Consider the following 23,883-nt stretch of genomic DNA (forward strand, 5'->3'; position numbering starts at 1 on the left):
AAGCCAAAACAGAACACAAGAAATAGACAAGATATGAAAGTTGAAATGTAAAACGACATACAGAAAAAAAAAAAAAAACTATCTCCCTGGTTGAACTCCAGCCAGGAGCAGTCAAAGGTTTGATGGCTTCAAAATGTAAACACAAAGCAGCATATAAAGGGCTGTGGCATTCTTGTGATAAGGAACGTATTACAGAGGCATTCTAATAATTTTCAGTAATTAGAACCCATTACACTTTCACAGTGGCCGCTGTTGCACTGAGTTTCCCAGAAGTTCTTCCTAACTTCTGTTGTTGGAAATGTCCGTTGAGCCCATTGCAAGTGACACTACACCTGTTTCTGCTTCTTCTCCAGGAAGAACTAGGAAAGAAGAATATACAGACAACAGATAAATATGATTTAGTCATGATACCATGGTTTGAGTGTGGGTACGTGAATACTTGCTTCTCACCTTCCGTAAGGCAGCAAAAGCAGGGCCAAAAGTGGTGTGTGTGCTGGTGCGATCTTTGATCCACACGGGAAGTTTAGAGAGCGTAGCAGGTCGAGAGTAACGTCTGTCACACAGAACAATGGAGGAATAGTCACCACGGTGACGGATAGCTCTTCCTTTGGGCAAATTTAGTCAAATATATATATTAACAACGATCATATTATCTTACTGGCTATGTAATCAATAATTGTTAATGTTTTTTTGTTTTTTTAAATCATATCTGTAGTCAAGAATATTGCATCATTACCTATGGATTGATTGACAGCCTTCATGCAGAGGTTTTCTATTAGTGCTTGGCCAGGGCTCTTCCCTCCACTGTGAATCTAACAAACAAATGTGAAAAAAAAATTGAGACTCCTGTGACTTTATTTGTTTTGCCAGGTTTGTGGATTCAGTGAAACCTATGTTGACAGTTAGGAGTCTCACCAGGTGTTTGTCCAGATAGGACATCTTTTCCTGCAGCTCTGGCGATTTGATGTTGGGATATGGCATTCCCACCATCACCACACACCTGCCACCATATGCACACAGAAAAGAGAATTAAGTACCATATCTTTACTGTCAGGCAGAAACCTTGTATCTACACATTCTGTCTTTTTTCTTGTTTTTCATAAATCAATGCTAGTGGTCACCCTATATGTCTGTGGGTTTTACAAATATTTAAACCGCCTGACTTTGTCTGAGTTAAATAGCACCACGATGTGTTTTCAAATAAGCCTTTACAAACAAAGTGTTCGCCAGACATATGTAACTGTTGGCTGTCAATGTGCTCACAAATTACACACACCTGCCCAGGTCATCAGAGAAATTGATGCCCTCACTCATCTTTCCTCCGACCACAGAGAATAGCAACGCGCCTGAGAACCCGCCGGCATCCACAGCACACCTCTAACAAAAAGGAAGAGACGTGCACATAGTAACACGTGTGAGTTTCATTCGAAGAGGCAACGGATTATTAATGTTGGTGATGAGGGCTGATGTTTGAGCAATAAGTCTCACCTGGATACAGCGGGAGAACTCGCTCAGCACCTGCTCAACCTGGTTGGCTTTCTTTGGCTCGTGGAAGATCTGAGAAAGTAATTGCGATAGCTTATAGACAGTCGGGAAAATTAACTAAGACTGATTCCCTTGAAATGTGCCACCCTTGAGTTAAGGTGGGGTAAAGACAGCTTTTTAGTGTGGTGATGTACCTTCTTTTTGTTAGCCAGTCGAGTCAGCGCACCGCTGGCCTCCCAGTGAGAAACAATCCGCCTCAGGTACTCATACGAAGGAAAGAAGCACACAACCCCGCCTGGGACCACGTTACAAATGTTGGAGAGAATGCGCCCTGTCTCGTCCATCTGTCAACAGGCACACAGTAGCAGGAGTGCTTGTAGCTACGTTCAAAGATATTACAGCAAGTACTTAACAAAACAGCATGTGTGAGTCTCTTACCATGCGTGGAGAGTCTCTGTTTTGGAAAGTAAAATCTAGCTCCTGACCGGATGGACCGCTGCACAAGACGAGGGGAAGAATGTTCTCGGGAGGAATAACATGTCCTACGGACAACGTTACCGGGGAACAAGTTATATTGATTTAAATATAACAACCCAAACCATAAATCATTTTACATGACCAAATAAAAACTATTTCATATAAAAAATTGTTCTGACAGCACATTATGCAGTATGAAACACAACTAAGACTTTCTTGTCTATGCATATTAATAGTGAACATTGGATCATCAAGGACCAATCATTTGAGTTGTGTTCAAATTTCACAGATCTTGTAAATCTGAGAACATATTTATAGTACAAGTATTTCATTTTGTGTGCCTGTGTTGTTCAGGTGGCTTTTGATACAACAATCTTCATATTTCAATAAGTAAAAATGCAGCCTGTGCGATGACAGGCAGCAAATGTAATGTTTAACTGATCCTTAGTATCGGATTTAATGCTTGTATACAGTGGATGGACAATTAATACATTGTTTAGTTCACAAGATAGCATCATTTTTATCAGTTCTGAAATAATCTGTGACCTCAATCACTGGAAACAGTTGCAAGTTTACTAACATTATTCTTATATCTAGTCAATCTGCATGCATAACCCAACAGAAAATTAGCACACATACTAAAAATCTGTTGTTGGATTTTTTTGTCAAGACATACAGTATATTATTAATTAAAAAAAATTCCCACACACAGAAATATTGATAAACACATCAAGAGAGAGTGCATTATAAAAGCACAAAAAGAGAAACTCCATAAAGCACCACTCACCACAGGAAAACTCCGTGATGCGCTCCTCTCCCACTCCGGCAGAAAACAGTAGCTCTTGTTTGAAGTCTGAAACCTACATATCACATCTTTCAGAATGATACAACTCTTCCACAACAAAGCCTTAGTTTATTTTTAGTGGATTTAATATAACTTACAGGCTGCATGGTTCCTCCTGCGATGATGACTGCTCTGCACTGCTTCAGCACCTGAGCAAAGTGCACCGCTGGATTCAAAAGCAGGAACTTGACACTGCTCTCCGACAAAGTACCTGGACATTAAAAGTAAGTGGTATTTTATAATCACTTTTATTTCAGTGCTGTTCTTTTTTCTTTCTTTTTTAAACTGTACCTTGTCTGTGCACCACCACTCTGCCGTCAGTGTTGCTGTTGGTGAGAGCCATGAAGAAACCTTCCACCTGCATCATGGGAGATGCAGACAGCACTTTCTCTGTCTCTGACCCCTGCTGGTCTGCTGAAGAAACTGCACACATGGGAGCATTACGGAATAGATAAATCATGGTAGAAAACCAGAGGGATGCTACATTGTTCAGTGTGTGTTGACTGCAAAATGCCAAAGTGTAAGAAAAGACTGGATGTGAGGGGCATGGGTGTGGTTTTAAAAGAACATCATATCTGCACATGCAACTTAGATCAAGCTTAACCATAAACTCTCTGAACATGCTAATCTTCCAGTTTGATAACTATATTATAGTTATCAAATATATATAAAGATATCTATTCTCTTGCCTGTGCACTTTACAAACAAGGACATGTGGGAGATGTTTATAGTATATGTAGTTATATTGTGGGTACTGCCTGCAAAAGGGCTTAGTCTGTGTAAAGTAGTAAAATGTCTATTCAGGGGGAAGAGTATTTCCACACATCCCACCTTGTAGTTCCATGATAACCAAATTCTTCTGAAATTAAGTTAATTTGTCTTTTTTCTGAACAGGATCCCGTTTCTTTCAATAATATGTCATGTTGCTACCATAATGTCACATGTTTGCAATAGTTATTTTAATATGTAGCCATAAATAAATTGGCCCTCTGACCTGGCAAAGTGCTCTGGTTGCTCTGCAGTGTTTGAAGGTAGCGATTTAAGCCCTCAGTGCGTCGGTTTTCCTTGTTGGAGCAGCTCGGAGTGTGCAGACTCACACCTGATCCTGCGTACTTCTCCACGAAGCCACCAAGCTGCAGAGTGAATTCATGTGTACGATTTATTAGATTTTACAGTGGATCACTCAATATTCATACGAGGCATAAATCAATGCGTATATATATTAAACGCTTACTTTTCTGCTGATCAGGCTCTTCTCAAAGTATCTCTGTAACTAACGTGAAATGAAATTGAAAAAAAAATCAGAGTTTGCAGGATGGATATGGCGTTTAGAAGCAATTTTAAAACAGCATTTTTTGAACTACCTTAAACAAGTTGATATTGTCGATCTGAGCATTGAAGAGGAAGTTGTTGATGGAGAGCATTTCAGTTCCTAAAGATAGAGAAACAATTGTTTTTTTTAAGATGTGTATTAGTGTGTGTTTATGTGTGTGTATCACTGTATTTACTAACCTGTTTGTGTAGTCTGGCTCTGTGGATTCTGCCCCACCTTTCCTGCAAGGACAACATTTACATCATAATTGGAATTGTCCAGCCATTTCCCTTCCTACCCATCATGCAGACTGGCAATAATAATCAAAAACGAAACACACTCACCTCCCAGCACCCGGACAAGCCCCTCAATCACAAACAGAATCTGTTTGATGTACATCAGGTTTTTTGCCTTCAGTCTGCTCCTGATGTTGTGAAAACATAAACAACAAGAGTGAAGAGGGTGGAGGACAATACTGAATTTCTGATTGAGTGCATTGTGTGACCCTGCGTATATACTCACTTATAGCGGTCAGCATACTGGGTGAGCTGCGAGTGGACACGGCAAAGCTGTAGAAGATTCACAATTCAGTATACTGCAGAGAACATGCATAGTTTAAATCCACATTTTGAACAAGTTGTGTATGAATTTGTTTACCTGAGCTCCATTGAGCTCTGCACTGTGTATACAGGAAAGTGTGTCACTAAGATTGTGAGCTTCATCTATGATCACCACCTGTAAAAAAAAAAAATTAAAAATAGAATACATACTGTATATAATCAAAAAACATTTCAGTAATATGACAAATCAATTCCACTTCAAGTTGCTGAAACTGACCACACAATCATCATTTACATAGTTACACCAACAATGGCTAACCTGGCTGGATGATGAAAACAAAGAAAATCCGACTTGTAAATGCATTCAAATCAGGTGTGACATTCCCAGCTTCGGCTTCCGGGAAATATTATTGCTGCATGCCAAAGGTTAAAGAGGTTAAACTACTCATGAAACATAGTTTTTTTTAGTAATACGGCTGTAGAAGGCACATATTGTATGTTGTTTATGGTCTCATTTATATCATTTATTGATTACTATATTGTGAACTTATATGGTAGTTTTCATTGCGAAAGTGATAACATATTTGTTTGCTTCATCTAGTCACCTGGGTTTTTTTGGGCTTCAGTGCTAAAGTTTAACTGCAGTGCTAGTTGTATTTTACGCATTTCAAATATTAAATATTATTATTCTTTTTGATTTCCATGACAGTGATTACTGAACAGAAAAACCAAAGATAGCATGATAGCATCTAATCCTACCTGCCCCTTCAGCTGGATCCCTGCTGCCTTCCTTGTAGCTGCATGAAGCAACATCTGATAGGGCAACACCACCAACTATGCAGACACAATAAACATAGGTCATACAGATGACACTAAAAACTCAAAATTGGCTTATAAAAAAGTTAATGACTAAATAAAAATACTTTAAAAAGACATTTAGGAAAAATGTTCTTCCATGAGACACAGGAATGGATGAACTGAGTACAAAGAGGGTGTTACCTGTGCAGGGGGAACAGCGAGCCGTGTGGCGTAGTAAGGACATGAATGCGTCTCTCTACCCAGCTTCAGCATCTGTTCTATATCATGGACTGTCCCAAGAATGTCGTCCCTCATCTGCTGCAGTGCCGAAGCTTTATAATAGGGACACACAGTCTTTGCTTGGACTCGCTTACGTTTTACACCCTCTTCCTGATGCGGCTTTTCTACAAAATGGCAGAAAAGGCAGCGTTGTAAGCAAAACTGGTCCCATTTATTTTTATGCTTTTAGACAGCTATCTTTTACAGTTATCTTATAGAAATGTGATTCATAATTCTATAATGGCATTTCTGTTTAATTCTGATTTGTGGCATGTTTTGTGTGGTCTGTCCTAGGGCTCTGACACACCAACACAATTATCGGCCGTCGGACAGTATGGCGAGGTCGGTGACTCGAGTTTGTTTGGTGTGTTCTGTGCAATCGGCATCCATTGTGGTTGCTTTGACTTGTTGAATCGGCCAGTGGGCAGTCAGACTCATTGACCAATCTGATTGGTGGAGTGCTAGCACTTGACTAGCGAATCTGGAGCTGACGACGCCAGTATCTTCTTATTACTAGCCATTGTGTTTTCTTCCGTTCAGCAAGTAATGACAACAACGATCCTTCTTGACTACTATTAACACTCTCTGATGAAAACATGGACTTAAAACAGCGTGCTCTATGTTTACTAGATCTAGGCCCTAAAAATTAAAACCGCAAACCTAGGGGGATATTCCGTCACTTCCGGTTTTAATTTTTTGGGCGACAATACAGATTGAATTGGTCGGTTGTCAGGTTGGTGTATCAGAGCCTTAATGTTATTCTGCCTATCTTTGATCAAGACACTCCTGAAAATAGGTTTTTAATTGATGAAGCTTTCCTAATTCAAATAACAAGGTTAAATGGAATTTTGAAAATTGCAAATCTCTTACAAGCTTGAAGTTATCTGTGAAATCTTCTGTAAGATCAGTAGTTCTGGAGCTAGAGTGTGAGGGGCTCTCACCATGTTTGTTTTTCTGCATCTCAATGCAGCGGTCGTTAATGCGCTGGATGCTGCCCAACCGACGCACCTCCTCGTTGATACAAAGATTCTGAAAAGCACAGTTTTATGTTATACTGTCAGATGTCATGTTTAATAATCATGATTTTACTGACTGAATACAAGTAACACTTCCTGTTTAACGCCTAGTCTTGTGTAGGGTGGATCTAAATTTAGTTGTAATGTACTGTTTTTGAACACCCTTTATATTAGCATTTTAATTAAAATCTTGAGCCTTGTAATTACGTGTGTGTGTGTGTGTGTGTGTGTGTGTCACATACCTGCCGTGAGCCAAGGGTGACCAGACTGATGTCCTTGCTGAAGGGACTCTTTTGAACCTCATGGACAAATTGGGCTAGCTGGGAGTGAGTGCGACTGCAGTAGTAAATCTGAGAACATAGTATATGTATAAAACCTCACTTCAGGGTAATGTGTGACACTCATTATTATTATTATTATATTTATTTATTTACTTTTTGGACATTTTCAGCCTTTATTTTGACAGGACAGCAGAAGACACAAAAGGGGAGAGAAAGAGGGGAATGACATGCAGCATAGGGCCGCAGGTCCGAGTTGAACCCGGGTTCATATATAAATAAAGCCCGGGTTCAACTCGGACCTGCGGCCCTATATATATATATATATACATATATATACTGTATATATATATATAAAATAAAAGACCCTCTATTTATGGGAGCCCGATCTACCAACTTAGCCATCTGGGTGCCCATTATTATGTTTTATATCGGTGGGACACTCGTCCTTACAGTTACAATGTGAAATGTCTCTCTTAGTTAGGGCTGGGTATCATTCAAAAATATTTGATACCGGTTCCTAAAAAACACTTTGTTTGTTACAAAATGTATAAAACAAAAATAAATTACATTACACATTACAGCACAAATCTTTGTATTTATTCTCCAGAAACATACTATGCAAGCCTGTGTGTGTAATGTAGAGTTTCCCCTGTGTGTCTCTACGACATTTAATGTTAGACAGCCAATCACAAACATCATTAGATCTTGGTAGAAGCATGCTGTGTGCTTATTGGCTCACTGACGCTAATGAGACTTACTTCTTAAGTATTGAAATTGTGTACTGAATGACGATGCAATTCTCAAAACATCCGAGGCAATTCGGCCGTTGCCTTAAAAAGTATTGAATTCGGTACCCAGCCCTACTCTCAGTACACACCTTGGTAATATGTTCTTCAACCAGGTCGTCGTCTGAGTCATCTTCAGCACCACAAAATCTGAGCATGAGAGCAAATGCACCCTTCTGTCATTGTCTGCCACTGTGATGTAAGGATTGGCAATATATCGATATATGAGGTTAGATATCATCTGAAATTTTGGATATCGTAATATCGCAAAATGACACAGCGTTGTCTTTTTCTGGTTTTAAAGATAATATTTGAGTAAAGTGATGTGATTTTCTAAACTTACCAGACTGTTCTATGTGTTCTATTATTTGCCTTTACCTACATAGTCATTATAGCCACGCTATTGATGATTATTTATCAAATATCTCATTGTGTAAATATGTTGTGAAAGCACCAACAGTCAAACCGTGATATTGGTAGAAATGTATTTGGTCAAAGATATTGTGATATTTGATATTCTCCATATCTCCCAGCTCTACAGTGATGTATCATTTGATACGATTGGTAACCAATCAATGGCCGCCCTCACCTGCTCCTGGTCTTTGACTCGTCATCGCTCTCATATTCTGTGATGATAAGCTCCTCATCCTCTTGATCTCCTTGTGTCTCCGTTTGTTCCTCTTTACTGAGCTGGAGTAATTTGGATGCCTCTTCATCTTCACAGCTCTACAGGAGACATACACAATTACTTTCATATACTGAGTTGTAGACTTGACTTACAGGGTTTGTACATTTTTTCGTACATTTCTGATACATGGCTTCTTGAAAGTGCCACTGTGTAAGATTACTTACTTTTCTTTTCATTGCATACTTTAGTTGAACGTTGTTCCTGATCATTTCTAATCGTTCTTCCCTCTTCTTTCTTTTTGATTCCTCCTCCTGACACACAAAAAACATCCAATATTATTCAAAGGCAGAGCAAGTGTGAAGCCAAAATTCCCAGAGATCCACACCAAGGTCACATCTGAAATACATTGACCTCCTTACCTTTAACTTTGACACCAAATCACGTTCTGCCTTTTTTTGAACAAAATCAGTGATCCAGTCAGGCTCTGCTGAGGAGCTGCTGGTGGAGGACTGAGCAGTAGAAGTGGAAATAATTGCTTCTCCATCATGCAGCAGAGCAGCTGCCTCCTGTTTCCTCTTCTCTTCATAGTCTGTGAGCCAGCTCAGCGCTCCACAAATCAGACTCAGAGATTTACCCTGGATTAAAGCACATACACAAAATTAGCAATAAAATCTAATAGCTTCTGCTGTACTTTCTCTTATCCATACATACACACCGTTCCAGTAGGACTTTCAAAAATTCCAACTTTGCCCTGGTCAAGTGCCCTGTACAAGGCTTTCATAAACTGCTCCTGGATGTCATAGGGTTGGTAGGGAAATGGAAACTGGGCTCTGCCCTTCTCCATGGTCGTGAACCTCTCCTGGAAGCTGACACAAGGGTTAACTCAAAAATAACATTTCAGTTCAGACATGTTTATCGTGAGCATCTGCTGAGCAGCCCACACAGTGTTTAGACTGGACTGTATTAACTTTAGCTACAAGCCTTAACTCCTGATAGTGATGTTGTGTCTATCACTAAGAACGCAGACAGGCGCCAAATTCTGCTTTCTGATTGGATTCTGCTTTCGTGCAGAATGATCAATCCATCTTACCCAAAAGTCCTGACGAATTTCTGATTCAGTTGGCCTCAACGTTACCTCAATTTACCACGAGTAACTCATCATTTCACTTAAGAGCTTTCCAGTTCGTCAACTACATGTTCTGTCAAGAAGCTAGCTAACATTAAAGGTTGTCAATGTATGTCTTAAAACGAAAACTGTATCGCTAACGTTAGCTGTCTCGAATGTATAGCTATAGCTAGCTAACTATAACCTATCACCTTATTAGTTGCTGTCTTTAAATCTTTAAAGAGACGATAGCTATATGACAGCTTCTTACCTCTAGATCTCCTTATAAAGGGAGTTTTACGTTTAACTCTTGGCTATTCAACAACCGCGCCAACAGACAGCAGTGGGGACCAAATCTGACCAATAGCGAGCAAGATAAAACAAGGAGTGCATGTTTTGATATAATGGTGTGGTTGCGTTGACGGGGCTATGTGCAAATAATGCGTGGTTTTGTCTTGAACTGGATTATAATGTTATTACAGAATATTTGAACAAAGTACACTTTTAATTATTTATGCGACGGCACACTATGTTGGAAATAATGCATTTGATGCTCTGCTCTTTGTAAGTGCACCGCCTTTCCGGGAGATGCGTATTTAGTATAACCAACGCCATCAACGCGGGTTCATCCCCTAGTTCGTCCTCGATGTCTGGAAAATTCTCTGCCCTTCTTTAAGCGCTTGTCAGATGCCAGACTGCAAGACAACGTGGACTTGAAGTAACCCAACCGAAATCTTATATTTTGCTCGTATAAAAGCGTGTCCGGTGCACAACGGTAGCACAGTCTCAGCGCAGCTAGTTGTAAGCTGTGAAGTTAACGTGTATTTTATTGACGGTAGCATTTACGTTAAGTAAGGCTAACGAAAGCTTAAACCAACGTTAGTTATCCTGCTAGCCTTGACGTTAATCAGTTTATTGCTGCACTTTGCGTGACTTGAGAAGTATTTAGTTAGCTTAGCCACCACTACTATTAGCCAGTGTTAGTTGGAATTGTGGTGCAGTTCAGAAAAGTAGGAGCTGATATCTGCTACATTACAATGACTGCAGAGGAGCAGACAGGTGAAGGACAACACACCATCCCAATGGAGGGAGAGGACATTACACCAAAGAAAGACGGGGGTGTTTTAAAGGTAACGTTAAGTTATGTTTTGGCATTGTAGCTATATTAATCCAGCTAGCTGAGTGGTTAGCTAGCTGGCGGATTGTTGTTTATCTAGCTACGCATTCGGATAGGCTAACGTTAGCTGTTGTCAATAGCCTGTCGCGTTCACCGTTATTAAAAACAGTGAATGTAAGCTGTAGACAACTCCGTAACGCTATTTATCTTGTTCCTACCATTGGTTTCATAGCTAACGTTAACTTCTTGCCAGAGTGTCAAAAACATGGGTAATTAGCCATTTCAACCGTCCACATTTCTAGAAGGCTCTGGAGCAATGGACTCACTCACTCTCTCTCACACACACACACACACACACATACTCTTTTTCTCTCTCTCTCTCTCTCTCTCTCTCTCTCTCTCTCTCTCTCTCTCTCTCTCTGTCACACAAACACACACATTTCTAGAAGGCTCTGGAGCAATGGACAGACTTACACACACGCGCACACACACCACACTCTCTCTCTCTCTCTCTCTCTCTCTCTCTCTCAAACAATCACACACATTTATAGAAGGCTCTGGAGTCATGGATGGACACACACACACACACCACACACACACACACACACATTCACTCTCTGTCACTCAAACACTCACCTTAATTCAGAAATATTTGACAGCTTTAATTACCGCTTATGATGCAAAGCACCAGACTGCAGAAATGTATGGAGCTGGCTTTGCTTTTCTTTTGTCAAAATTACTTTTTTTTAAATCTCTGACTGTTTTCTGATAAATTTTCCTCATACTGTCTTTTCTTCCAGCTGGTGAAAAGGGAAGGCACAGGCACAGAGTTGCCTATGACCGGTGACAAAGTGTTTGTACATTATGTGGGCACACTTCTTGATGGTTCTCATTTTGACTCAAGTAGGGATAGAGGAGAGAAGTTTTCCTTCGAGTTGGGCAAAGGTTGGTTTCATATCTTGCAGACCATAAGCATTCATCTGTCATTGTTCCAGCGTTGGTAATCAGTCTTCTTTGTGTTTAGGTCAAGTAATAAAGGCATGGGACATTGGCGTAGCCACAATGAAAGTGGGGGAGTTGTGCCAGCTCATCTGTAAGCCGGAGTATGCTTATGGATCTGCAGGCAGTCCACCCAAGATACCCCCCAATGCCACTCTTGTTTTTGAGGTAAGCATCAGTGATAACTGGTAATTTAAACTAGAGCTGGGCCATATATTGATATTATATTAATATCGTGATATGAGACTAGATATCGTCTAAGATTTTGGATATCAGATATGGTGTAACTGGTGTCTTTTCCTGGTTTTAAAGGCTGCATTACAGTAAAGTGATGTCATTCATCTGAACTTACCAGACTGTTGTAACTGTTCTATTATTTGCCTTTACCCACTTAGTCATTAGATCCACATTACTTATGATTACTTATCAAATATCTCATTGTGTAAATATTTTGTGAAAGTACCAATAGTCAGCACTAAAATATCCTTGCGGTATTGATATTGAGGTATTTGGTCAAAAATATTGTGATATTTGAATTTCCCCATATCGCCTGGCCCTACTTTAAACTGTATTTCCTGGTGTATGTATGGTTAAAATACTGTAAACTATGACCCTTTATGGGTGTTAAGATTTTAATTTACACGTCTGCGCACTTGTAGGTGGAACTGTTTGAATTTCGAGGTGAGGACATAACTGATGAAGAAGATGGAGGAATCATCCGTCGCATTATCACTAAAGGGCAGGGATATTCCAAGCCTAATGAAGGAGCTACTGTTGACGGTAACACATCCAGACATGGCTTTTTCTTTGCTAAAATTGAAGAAATGTACCTGCTTATAAGATGTTGCTACATTTATAATAATGATTTCAATATAAACTAGATTTGAAATTGCATCACTTGTCCTCGGCTGTCACTTTCCCTCAACTGTCTATCTAATGCATTATAGCACCTTTGTGGCTAAATTAGTCTGATTTGGTCTGATTTGTAACACAAGCTAACCCCAGCATTTTTCAACCCCTTTCAGTAACTATGGAGGGTATCTGTGAGGGACGTGTATTTGACGAGAGAGAATTGAAGTTTGAGATTGGAGATGGAGAGGGTCTTGGCTTGCCAGTTGGAGTGGAGAAAGCTATAATGGCTATGGAGCAGGGAGAGGAGGCACTCTTCAATATTAAGCCTAAGTATGATCACATCTACTGAGACCTATACTTGAAGTTTTGTGTTGTGATAGTTTTTTCTGTTTTTTCTTTTATCAGATCATCATCAGATCATCTCTCAAACTGTTTTGTTCAGACAAATTACGTGTTTAGACTCATTGACTGAAATTTGGCCTACAAGCTACAAAAGTTCTACGCTGTGATATGACAAAAAATGAAAGAGCTTCTGCTACACAATCATCCAATTTCCTCAAAAATACAATATCACAATCCAATGCTGTTGTAACTGCAACCAATATTGCAGCATTTATTTTACACTTGAGATTATTAATGTTATGTGTCTTTGATTTGTAGATATGGCTTTGGGAATGCAGGCAATGCAAAGTATAACATTCCTGCCGGAGCCACACTGCAGTACAAAATCAAGCTGACAGCCTTTGAGAAGGTAAACAAATCTTGCTGCTGAGTTGCAAACACAACTTGGCTTTATTTGGCCAATAACATGTAAGTTGTGTACAGCAACGTTTTCCCCTTTTAAGAAGTGATTGTGTGTTTGGTTTTCTTTAGGCTAAGGAATCATGGGAGATGAACACGGTAGAGAAGCTGGAACAGAGCAGCCTTGTCAAAGAGAAGGGAACACAGTATTTCAAGGTGAGCAGTGGGGTATTGATAAAGCACATAGCTATAAAGAGACTTTTTAAGACATACTTTTTCATATTTTCTAATGTACTGATTTCATATGCTTCAGGAGGGAAAATACAAGCAGGCTTCAGTGCAGTACAAAAGGATTGTGTCATGGCTGGAACATGAATCTGGTTTGACAGAGGAGGACGAGAAGAACGCAAAAGCATTGCGGCTAGCGGCTCATCTGAACTTGGCCATGTGCTTCATTAAGCTACAGGAGCCAAGCCAAGCCCTAGAAAATTGTGACAAGGTATTTAGTATCTGTTTTTTACATATCTAACCAAAATGGAAGGAGTCTCTGTCTGTCTATCCTTCAATTCATACTTATTAGCCTTACCCATTAACTGTTACCCCACGGTAACAGACAGCGTGATGGGTACAGCTCGCTCTCTCTCTCTCTCACTGCAGTACGTTGAAGAAGAGATGAAGACAAAGATGTTGCATTGTAAACTTGAATATTTGAAGCATCAAAGTAGCTTTCAGAATGAACACTTTTGGTCTCCAATCTCCAAATCCACCACTGAACGGTGATTTATTCATCTTTTTGTATGAAAAAGTATCGTTTTACTTTTAGCCCCGGTCGTGTTGACTCCCAGAATGTTGTGGGGTGAGCGTGTCCACAAATCAGAAGGCTGTCTCTGACAATCTTCTTTTTCTTTGGTGTTTTACAGCAGCTAGCATGTGCAACGTTGCAGATGCTGCTGCTTTCCTGACTGTTACTTTGCTACTGCATTTGCTAAACAAAAAAGAATGATAACTAATGAAATAACAGCCTAAATGTAATAAATAATGTGTAGATTCTTATTTGCGCATTTGGATAGTGGATTGAAGGAGGTGTATTGGAGATGGCCCAACTAACTTTTTGGATAAAAGAATATCTGGGGTGGAGGGGGAAATCTAAATATTTTTTTATTTTAGTTAGTAACATTGTTCATTTTTTGTTTTCCGTGATTGCCAAGACTTGGGAGAACAATTTTCAAAAACCAAAACATTTCCCACCTCTGCTGAGTGTGCGTGCCATACTGTAAACCTATGACTATACTCTGTTCTTAATTATAGGCTCTGGAGTTGGATGCATCTAATGAGAAGGCTTTGTTCAGAAGAGGAGAGGCACTGTTTGGTATGAAGGAATATGACAGAGCAAGAGATGACTTCCAGCAGGTTGTTCAACTGTATCCTGCCAACAAGGCTGCCAAGACCCAGGTACGTGTCTTTAAGGATCATTTTAACTACTTTCATAACAAGTTCGTTACAAATCCTAAAAAGGTTAATAACAAAATTAATGTCCTTTTTATACGGTCAAGACTAATTTTGCTGTGAGATCTAGCTATATGTATTGTGCTATCATCAACAATGAAACAGGCACATGTTGCCGTCTTAAGCCCCTTTCACACATGCACTTCAAACCTGTTAAAAGATTATCTAGACATCACCTGTCGGAGCTGTATGTGAGAACGCAATCAGTTGGATCGGACATCAAATGGCTTGCCAGCTCCCTAGTACAAAGACTGATGTATGATCTTAGATTGAATAATCTCAGATCAAGCCCATATCGTTCTAGAAGACGCAGACCTCCCCAGTCACGTCTCCGGCAGCTATGCAAAATTTATGCTAAATTGTCTATTTTACAAAAATCCACTTGCCAGTCTTTTGCCAACTCTAATAGCCTGTGCTAGCTAGAAAGCTAGAAAAAGGCAGTCTACTTTTTAACTGCTAGTTACACTTGTTGATGCAAATGTTTGCTCATGCCAAAGCCTCCCAGATGGGTGAACTGGGACTCTGTTCCCTGCTTGACGGTTAACAGTTAATGAGGGTTGGCTTTCGGTAAGAAAAAACTCTAAATTTGCATCACTACTAGCTAGTCAGCTGGCCGGTCACGTTTTTGGATGTAAACATCAAGGAAAAGGTGGAAAAGATGAGGTCAATCTAACAAGACCATTTCATGACTACCGAGTAGCTCATCCGGACAGGGAAATCATTTTACCAGTCTCCTGCTGACCCTGCAGGACTGCATAGCCAGTTGAAGTTTGTAAACATCAGCTTGAACTAATTGAACACCGATTGAGGTCTTCTCTACTGGCCATTCTGCTAGCCAGTGCTCAGGTGTCGGACGGTGAGCTGGGTGGCCTCTGTGCCTGCGTGGCTTTTCCAGCGGGTTCTCCGGAGCTGTGGTACCGAGACTTACTCGATGTGTAAATGTAGCCAGTCATTGTGCGGAGTACTCACAACAAGCGAGTAGGCGCGTTGATGATGTTTTTATAATGCAGCTTGCTAAACTGGAGGAAAACAATATCAGAGAGAAGGGTAACTTACACAAAGACTGCAAACAACTGACGAAATGTTGAAGTTTCAGGGAACTTCTTTTGGTAATAGCTGACTCTGAAATCATCAGATTTTAGGAACGGCAAGAGACTCTTTATGACCAAATTACGAACAGGCTTTGACCTAGTTGTCTCCTGCGCGATCTACCCAGGCGCTGCCCATTGTCTGAACCAAACAGAGTATTTCCGGTAAGAGAGAATTTGACACAGAGAATCTCCTGGTGTGTGCTTCATGTGTGAAAGGGGAAACTCTGCAATGTCCACACCTGATTTTCCTGACATTGTCTGAATTTCATATGTGAAAACAGCTTTAGAGGCATTACTATATCGGGCATAGCTTATTTGGCAAATCAACTGTTGCTGCTGCATTCATTTGCTGGGTCGCAAATACTAAGTGGGTGGGAATATTTCAGACAGTAATAAAGGCTAATGTGAAACTATTCCTAGTTATCCTTTATTGATTTTTGAATATTTATATAATTGTGAACAGACAGGCTCCTGCTTGCTCAAGGATTGACATTCTTCTGCAGTGGGATAACCTACAGTTACAAGACAAAACATCTAGAAGGAAAGTGTTATTTTCCTCATGTGGGTTAAGATGTAAAAGGTTATGTCAGCTTTGGGTTTCTTCAAAGATGTATATTCTTCAAGTGTAATGGAATTCCCAGTTTGGCTGGTACATTTGTGTCAGATCACAAAAGACATGGCGCCTTTGTTCAAGATGGGGAAAAACAATTTTAAATAATAAAACTGTAAACTTAAAAAAATCCAAATATTCTTTATTGCTCAGATCCAGGTTACTCAGCAATACAGTTCACTCACAACTTAAAACAACTTCTGATAACTCTGAGAATAAAACACATTGCATTTACTAATTAACTTATATCATGGGACAAGCTACTTCTCCCAGTACACATGTAGGCCTACAACCTAATTTTCATTCATAATTTATTTTCAAATATTATTTTCTTTCTATAAGATATGTTCCTTTACATGGTAAGTGTTTACAAGTGAAAAGAGGTAGAATAATGTTTTGAGTGGAATTTCCCTTTTTACTTTGTAATACCGTGATTAAATGTTAGGTCATATCACCCAGCTCTATGATATATGTGTTAAGACATGGTGCGGCCTCTAGCTCACCCAGTAAGAGCGTTCGCTCCATGTTGGCTGAGTCCTGCAGCGGCCCGGGTTTGAATCCGATCTGCGTTCCTTTGCTGCGTGTCATCCCCCCATCCCTCTTCCCCTTTTCATGTCTATCCACTGTCACTAAAAAAATAAAGGGACTTTAAAGCCCCAAAAGATCATCTTTAAAAAAAAAATAATAATAATAATCTTAAGACATATCTTGTGACTGTATCTGTGTTATTGTTGTCTGACCACTCCTTCATTATGTTCTGTCAGGTGGGTCTTTGTCAGAAATGTATTAAGGAGCAGCATGAGAAGGACAAACGCATCTACGCCAACATGTTCCAGAAATTTGCAGAGAGGGATTCAAAGGTGAAGGATTGTGTTTTCTAAAACCACCACACGAGGGGAGGAGATGCATGCTTTTAGATTGTCAAAGGGACTAACTGAAAAGTAAATTTGTTCTTTTTCTCTCCTCATCAACAGAAAGAAGCCAAGAAGGTGAAGAGTGAGAGCAAGGAGAACATCAATGAGATGGATGTTGAGAATGAAGAAAAGGAAGTTGCGTGCGACGCAAAAGCATAGATCAAGATGTGACTATTACGGTTTATCTGAACTTCAGACTCTTGTAACTTCAGCCATGTGTGTGTGTGTGTGTTTGTGAGTGAGAGAGAGAGAGAGAGAGAGAATGAGAGCACTGACTTTGGGAGCGTCTTTGCTGGCTTTCTTTGTGTCTGGGCTTTTTGCTGTGGCAGCTTCCCGAGCGGGTGGGACTTCTCCAGCTGACAGCACCAACCCCACCCCTGAACCCTTTCAACCCCCAGCTTTGAACTGTGCATGTGTTTTTCACAGCGTTTTGGGTAGGGAAAAAGTGAATCCAAGTGTTTAGTGTAGAATTTCACCCGTCAAGGGCTAGACCATTCACCTTGCACTACCCTCTGTCCTTTAAACCTCCTCACGTTTCATGCTATCCATCTTACACTCCTCTCACGGGCCTACTGATCAATTTCTGGATTTGTGATAGCTGTGTGCATAGATATGTGTCTGAACGTTAGAGTGACTGTGTCCCAAAGTACGTATGTAGCAGCACTGGATAGGTGACGTAATAAGACCTTAGCCTGGAATAGCTGTCAAACTTGGAGTTTCTCTCTCAATCAGATGGAGCTCCCCACTTGCCCACAGGGTACAGGACTGTTCACCTTTTATTTTGAAAATATTGACTTTGTACGTTTTCTTCTTTTCTTTTCAGTGTTGTGCTTGTGACTTCTGTATTCTCAAAATGATGAATACAACCAATTACTTAACTGGAATATGTGCATTTAAGCAGCTATAAAGGACATTAATGAGGTTATCCTGGAGACAGTCAAGTTACAATTCAATTTTAGTCTTAATTTACTGTAAAAAGTACATGTATGAACATGTGCGTATATGGCGTATCAGACGGTACGCCAGAATGTGAGCCTTCTACATTGTCAGTCAACAGCACCTGTAGAGGGGCAGAAACTTAACTAGGGGGCTAATTTAAAACCAGGCCGTGTGTTGAGTTTGTCTTTGTCTTTTGGAAGGGCCACTGCTTAGTCTGCCCTTACAGAGGGATATAATAAACATAGCTACAACATGGTGGTGTGTGACTCTTCTGTTCCTCAAGGTTTCCAGTTACCATGCAGTTATTTTTTACCCCTGTCCTGTCGCCTGCTCATAAATCAAATGTGTTTAGGACAAAAATGTTTCTTTGCTTATATGATGAAATGTGGGAACTTGTCAAATATAAGTAACCACCTGATGGCAAATAATTCAGCTACACTTTTACTCCATGATCTGGTACTTATTCACATTGTTATGCACATTGTCGTGCACTTGTTTTGATTGCTGGTTAAAGTAAATAATAATATAATGAATTTGGTGTATAAGCTCAGCCTGATAACCTTACATACTTAGTTTTGAAATGAGAGCAAACTTGCAATAGTTATTTTAGACATTTTGGGTAGGTTGAATGATTGAACAATTGGTTAATGATTAATTGAATAGTCGATCAAAAGAAATGTATTTACTAACAATTTTGATAATAAAGTTATGTTTCAAGCAAGACTGCTAAGGTGAAATCTTTTTCATGAACAGTAAATTGGACAAAGTAAATGTCCTCATAATGTAAGGTATTATATTTTAGAGGCTTTTGTGCCTTTTAAAAATGACCCTTGTGTGAAATGTGTTTTCACATGTGAATTAATAAGTTTTGGACCCAGTGTGTACCTGCGGCAGTCAGGATGTCACAGTCTTCTTTTCCAAGGACAGACCGCATCTGATCTCTTATCCTCCAGCTCTCTCACAGGGACACCGGTGTCGGTTTACGGATGTAATCTCCGGTGTGATTACTGCCCAGCACCTCTTGTTCTCCACAGGTAAATGATAAAACAAAGTGAAGGAGCTATTCATTTTTTATTTACAATATGATTGTAGGCTAGATGTTTGCTTATTGGAAATGCTTACTTTTGCTGCTTCTATACTTTGCTTTGTGATATAGACGACTACAAAGGGAGGACTCCCCTGAGGGTATGTTTTGTTCCGCCCCAGAGCAGCAAGAGCCGTCTTTGTTCTTTGTTTGCTTTTGTGACCGTAGACAAATACACCACAAGAAAGTGGACACACAATCCTTAAAAGGTGAATCCAAAATGGGATTTTTATTAGAGATGTTTCAGTGTGATTATGGAAAAAAACAAGGGATTTCCACCGAGGTACCCAACAGGTTTAAACAACTGCCAACAAATTACCATTATATCCCTTTAGAGCTTATTTGTGAGCCATCTGTTCTGTAATTATTTATTTGCCTAATTATTTAATCACATGGATGATATGTTTTCAGGTTGTCCATCTGTCTGTCTGCTCACCACAGTCTTGTGAACGCAACATCTCAGGAACCTCTGGTGGGAAGTTTGCATAGACTCCAGATGAATTGATTAGATTTTGGTGATCAAAGGTGATTTTGACTTCACTAAACACATTTTTGTTTCTTTTCTTAGGCTAATTATGACAACATTTTACACGCAGTGACCAAGAAAGCTCGCCAGTGGCTCTATTTCCAGAGAAAACCGAGGAACTTTGGCATGAACACCAGCAGGTGCACCACATAGAGCTTGCTGATGGACTGCATCACAGTCTGGTACAGAAACTGTTCTGCCCACAACAACTCACAACAGAGAGTGATTAAAGCAGCCCAGCTCATTACTGGCAACCGTCTCCTGGCCATTAAGGACCTTTTCAACCTGCCGTGCCTGCAAAAGACACACAGCATCACCAAGGACCACCACAGCAACCAAGCATGCAGACTAGTCTCCCTGTTACCATCTGGCAGAAGATACAGTAGCAGGGCTGATCCAGAATGCTGTGGCACGTGTTCTGACAAGAACTAAGTAAAGAGATCATATTTCTCCTGGATTAGCTTCTCTGCTCTGGCTTTCTGTAAAATACAGGGTTGAATTTAAAATCCTTCTTCTGACTTACAAAGCTCTAAATGATCAAGCACCATCATAAGTTGAAGAGCTCATAATACCTTATTGTCCCACTGGAGCACTATTCCCCTAGAATTCAGAGTTACTTGTCGATCCTAGAGTTTCTAGAAGTAGAACGGGAGCCAGAGCTATCATGTAAATGTGCTGTATTTATATAGCGCTTTTCTAAAACGACTACTCAAAGCGCTTTTACATCATACAGGAAACATTCACCATTCACACACATTCATACACTGTGGCAGAGGCTGCCGTACAAGGTGCCACCTGCTCATCAGATAAACACACACTTTCACACTCCGATGCGCAGCAACTCGTTCAGTGTCTTGCCCAAGGACACTTTGACATGGGACTGCAGGGCCAGGGATCAAACCACCAACTTTCTAATTGGCAGGCAACCGCTCTACCACTGAGCCACAGTCGCCCCTTCAGGCTCCTCTCCTGTGGAACCAGCTCCCGGTCGGGGTTTGGGAGGCAGACACCGTTGCCACATTTAAGAGTAAACTTAAAAACTCTCCTCTTCGAGAACGCTTACATTTGGAGAATGTAACTTGTAAGGACTTTGGATTCAAGACTTTTATTCACTGCCGTTTTGTGTTGAGTACAAAGGGAGGCAGACCAGTACAGCCCAATCCAGAAGGGGAGAGTTCTAGCCTGACCAGGCTCCTCTCCTTAATTCAATTTCAATTCAATTTTATTTATAGTATCAATTCATAACAAGAGTTATCTCAAGACACTTTACAGATAGAGAAGGTCTAGACCATACTCCAGAATTTACAAGGACCCAACAGTTCTAGTAGTTTCCTCCAGAGCAAGCAACAGTGTGACAGTGGCAAGGAAAAACCCTTTTAGGAGGAGAACCTCGGACAGACCCAGGCTCTTGGTAGGCGGTGTCTGACGACCGGTTGGGGTTAAAATGAAGAGTGGCAATAACGGTCACAAAAAATAATAGTTTGTAGCAGTTCTTTGTAGTAGTTCATGGCATAGCAGGGCACTGTGCGGCATTACAAGGCACAGCAGGACGTAGCTGGGCACCGCAGATCGTGGCAGGATGTAACATGGCATCGCAGAACGTGGAGCGGGACCAGGGCGACAGCTGCTACCATGATTTTGGAGCCTCCCTGATCCAAGGAAACATGCTGGGTGAAAAAGAACATAAGGACTCCAGGGAATGACTCCCCAGAGCTAGGTTAGTAACTAGCATTTCTGGGATATCTTAACCTTTCTCTCTTAATTATTCTGTTACAGTTTTAGACTGCCGGGGGACTTCCTTCCTTTGACAAACTAAGCTTCTCTCTCCTTTCTCTTTCCATTTGTGTGCATCCTTGTCCTAGAAATGCTTGTTACTAACTTAGCTTATTCCCCGCAATCCTTATGTATTTTTTCGCCCAGCGTGTTTCCTTGGATTAGGGTGGCACCTAAATCATGGTTGCAGCTATCCCGATGCTCCGCACCCTGCTCCGCACCCGGTTACACCCCGCTACTCCCTGCTGTGTCCTGCTACGTGCTGCTATGCTCTGCTGTGCCCTGCTACGTCCTGCTACGTGCTGCTATGCTCTGCTGTGCCCTGCTACGTCCTGCTACGTGCTGCTATGCTCTGCTGTGCCCTGCTACGTCCTGCTACGTGCTGCTATGCTCTGCTGTGCCCTGCTACGTCCTGCTACGTGCTGCTATGCTCTGCTGTGCCCTGCTACGTCCTGCTACGTGCTGCTATGCTCTGCTGTGCCCTGCTACGTCCTGCTACGTGCTGCTATGCTCTGCTGTGCCCTGCTACGTACTGCTACGTGCTGCTATGCTCTGCTGTGCCCTGCTACGTCCTGCTACGTGCTGCTATGCTCTGCTGTGCCCTGCTACGTACTGCTACGTGGTGCTATGCTCTGCTGTGCCCTGCTACATACTGCTACGTGCTGCTATGCTCTGCTGTGCCCTGCTACGTACTGCTACGTGCTGCTACGTGCTGCTATGCTCTGCTGTGCAACGCTATGTCCTGTATCGCCCAGCAGTGCCCTTCTATCATGTCTTTCCTGTCCTGCCTGTTTGTGCCACTTCTGCTATGCCTATGTGGTCGCCAAGCACATTTTTTTGTTTAGAAAGGTTAAACTTGTTTGTTGTCCTAGCTATGGGGTGTTTCTTTTTTACAATTATAGTTATTTTTACTTGTCTTGGGTTAAACCTATATGTACTATTATAATCCTTTTATCATTTTAGGTGTGACATTGTACGACCTGTCCAGGGACAGCAGTTGTCAAATAGCCTTTTGGGTAATTCTGGCACATTTTACATTTTATATGTAATATTAGCGTGCATTGTCCCTGTTAATAAATCTTTATTGTTACTATTATAGCCATTGTTCATCACACCACAGGTCTGTCCGAGGTTTGTTCCTAAAAGGGAGTTTTCCTCACCACTGTCACACTAACTGCTTGCTCTTGGGGAAATTACTAGAATTATTGGGTCTTTGTAAATTATTGGGTTGTCTAGACCTGTGTCTTGAGATAACTCTTGTTATAGTTTGAGACTATAAATAAAATTGAATTGAATTGAAGTACCACCAGACTTCAGTTTTTATCATCAGGCTCATATACTATATTTTCCACATCACATAACTGCTTACCTGCTGTTTAGGCTACAACTTACCTTACCCACATGACTGCTGTTATTAAGCCACACACAATCTTCTTTTTCATGCATGTCGGCGCATGTCATTCAAAGCTCCCAATTCCTCCATCGCCCTATATGCATTAATATTTAGCTCACTCCATTATCTCACATCCCAATCTAACTCTTGTGACGTGTACAATACTGTGGAATAATCTTGCCTCTTCCTTTCACGCACAGCCCTCATTTCCATAAATATGACGTTATGGTGTTATATTTTATTTAAATATCACGTTTTATTTTAAATTGTATTGATTGTCATTGAATCTTATTGTCATTTTATCCACCTTTTGTCAACTACATACAACTTTAACGAATGTAATGCTTCTTACTGTTGGTAGGCTATAGAACGTGTTGGTAAAAATTTTAAAGGAAAAATCACTAAAGGAATTATTTGTAAATCTGACTACTACCTGGCACAGGTAAATCCTACGAGACACGATGGGTGATGGCAGTGCCCATGTTCACTCCCCTCTCAAAGCGAGTGGTGTCAATGTATTGACAAACGAAAAGTGTTTCCGGTATGATATTTCAAAATAAACCACCAGTGACACGCATGTTAAGGTGTTGAACAGGGAACTAAACAATTTATAAAATTAGACACATTATTGGTAATATACAGTGAACTAATGATTTTGCATCATGACTTTACGCGCGTGCACGCATCAATGATTTCTTTTTCGCCACTGTAACACAATCGTGCTTTTATTTTGAAGGTACAACGGTCTCGGTTCCGATCTTTTCAGGC

General features: G+C 40.7%; 2 protein-coding genes across 6 annotated transcripts; one reads left to right on the plus strand and one right to left on the minus strand.

The window, feature by feature from the left end:
- Positions 1–110: 110 nt before the first annotated feature.
- ddx11 (DEAD/H (Asp-Glu-Ala-Asp/His) box helicase 11) lies at positions 111–23,607 on the minus strand. Of its 5 annotated transcripts, none has more exons than XM_032523669.1 (28): positions 23,549–23,607; positions 9,181–9,324; positions 8,885–9,100; positions 8,690–8,776; positions 8,427–8,563; positions 7,930–7,987; positions 7,014–7,121; positions 6,697–6,784; positions 5,678–5,880; positions 5,438–5,512; positions 4,776–4,853; positions 4,641–4,687; positions 4,463–4,542; positions 4,319–4,360; positions 4,171–4,238; positions 4,041–4,079; positions 3,801–3,939; positions 3,098–3,229; positions 2,905–3,017; positions 2,750–2,822; positions 1,924–2,027; positions 1,680–1,829; positions 1,489–1,557; positions 1,277–1,377; positions 916–1,000; positions 737–812; positions 451–605; positions 111–359 (listed from the first exon to the last, which is right to left on the minus strand). In XM_032523669.1, the coding sequence occupies exons 2-28, from the start codon at positions 9,307–9,309 to the stop codon at positions 327–329; spliced, it is 2,685 nt and encodes an 894-aa protein (XP_032379560.1). In that variant the 5' UTR covers positions 9,310–9,324; positions 23,549–23,607; the 3' UTR covers positions 111–326. The 5 variants fall into 5 exon arrangements, with proteins under 5 accessions (XP_032379560.1, XP_032379556.1, XP_032379557.1 ...); XM_032523665.1 differs by lacking the exon at positions 23,549–23,607 and adding an exon at positions 9,842–9,950; XM_032523666.1 differs by lacking the exon at positions 23,549–23,607 and adding an exon at positions 9,842–9,925 and having other exon boundaries at positions 9,181–9,331.
- fkbp4 (FKBP prolyl isomerase 4) lies at positions 10,205–18,594 on the plus strand. Its single transcript, XM_032523674.1, has 11 exons — positions 10,205–10,700; positions 11,488–11,632; positions 11,712–11,854; positions 12,346–12,466; positions 12,712–12,868; positions 13,199–13,289; positions 13,412–13,495; positions 13,593–13,778; positions 14,588–14,731; positions 17,251–17,346; positions 17,461–18,594. Exons 1-11 carry the CDS (start codon positions 10,608–10,610, stop codon positions 17,557–17,559), a joined length of 1,359 nt encoding a protein of 452 aa, XP_032379565.1. The 5' UTR covers positions 10,205–10,607; the 3' UTR covers positions 17,560–18,594.
- Positions 23,608–23,883: the final 276 nt, after the last annotated feature.

Source organism: Etheostoma spectabile, chromosome 8 (assembly GCF_008692095.1).
Source record: "Etheostoma spectabile isolate EspeVRDwgs_2016 chromosome 8, UIUC_Espe_1.0, whole genome shotgun sequence".
In the NCBI taxonomy this organism is placed as follows: Eukaryota; Metazoa; Chordata; class Actinopteri; order Perciformes; family Percidae; genus Etheostoma; species Etheostoma spectabile.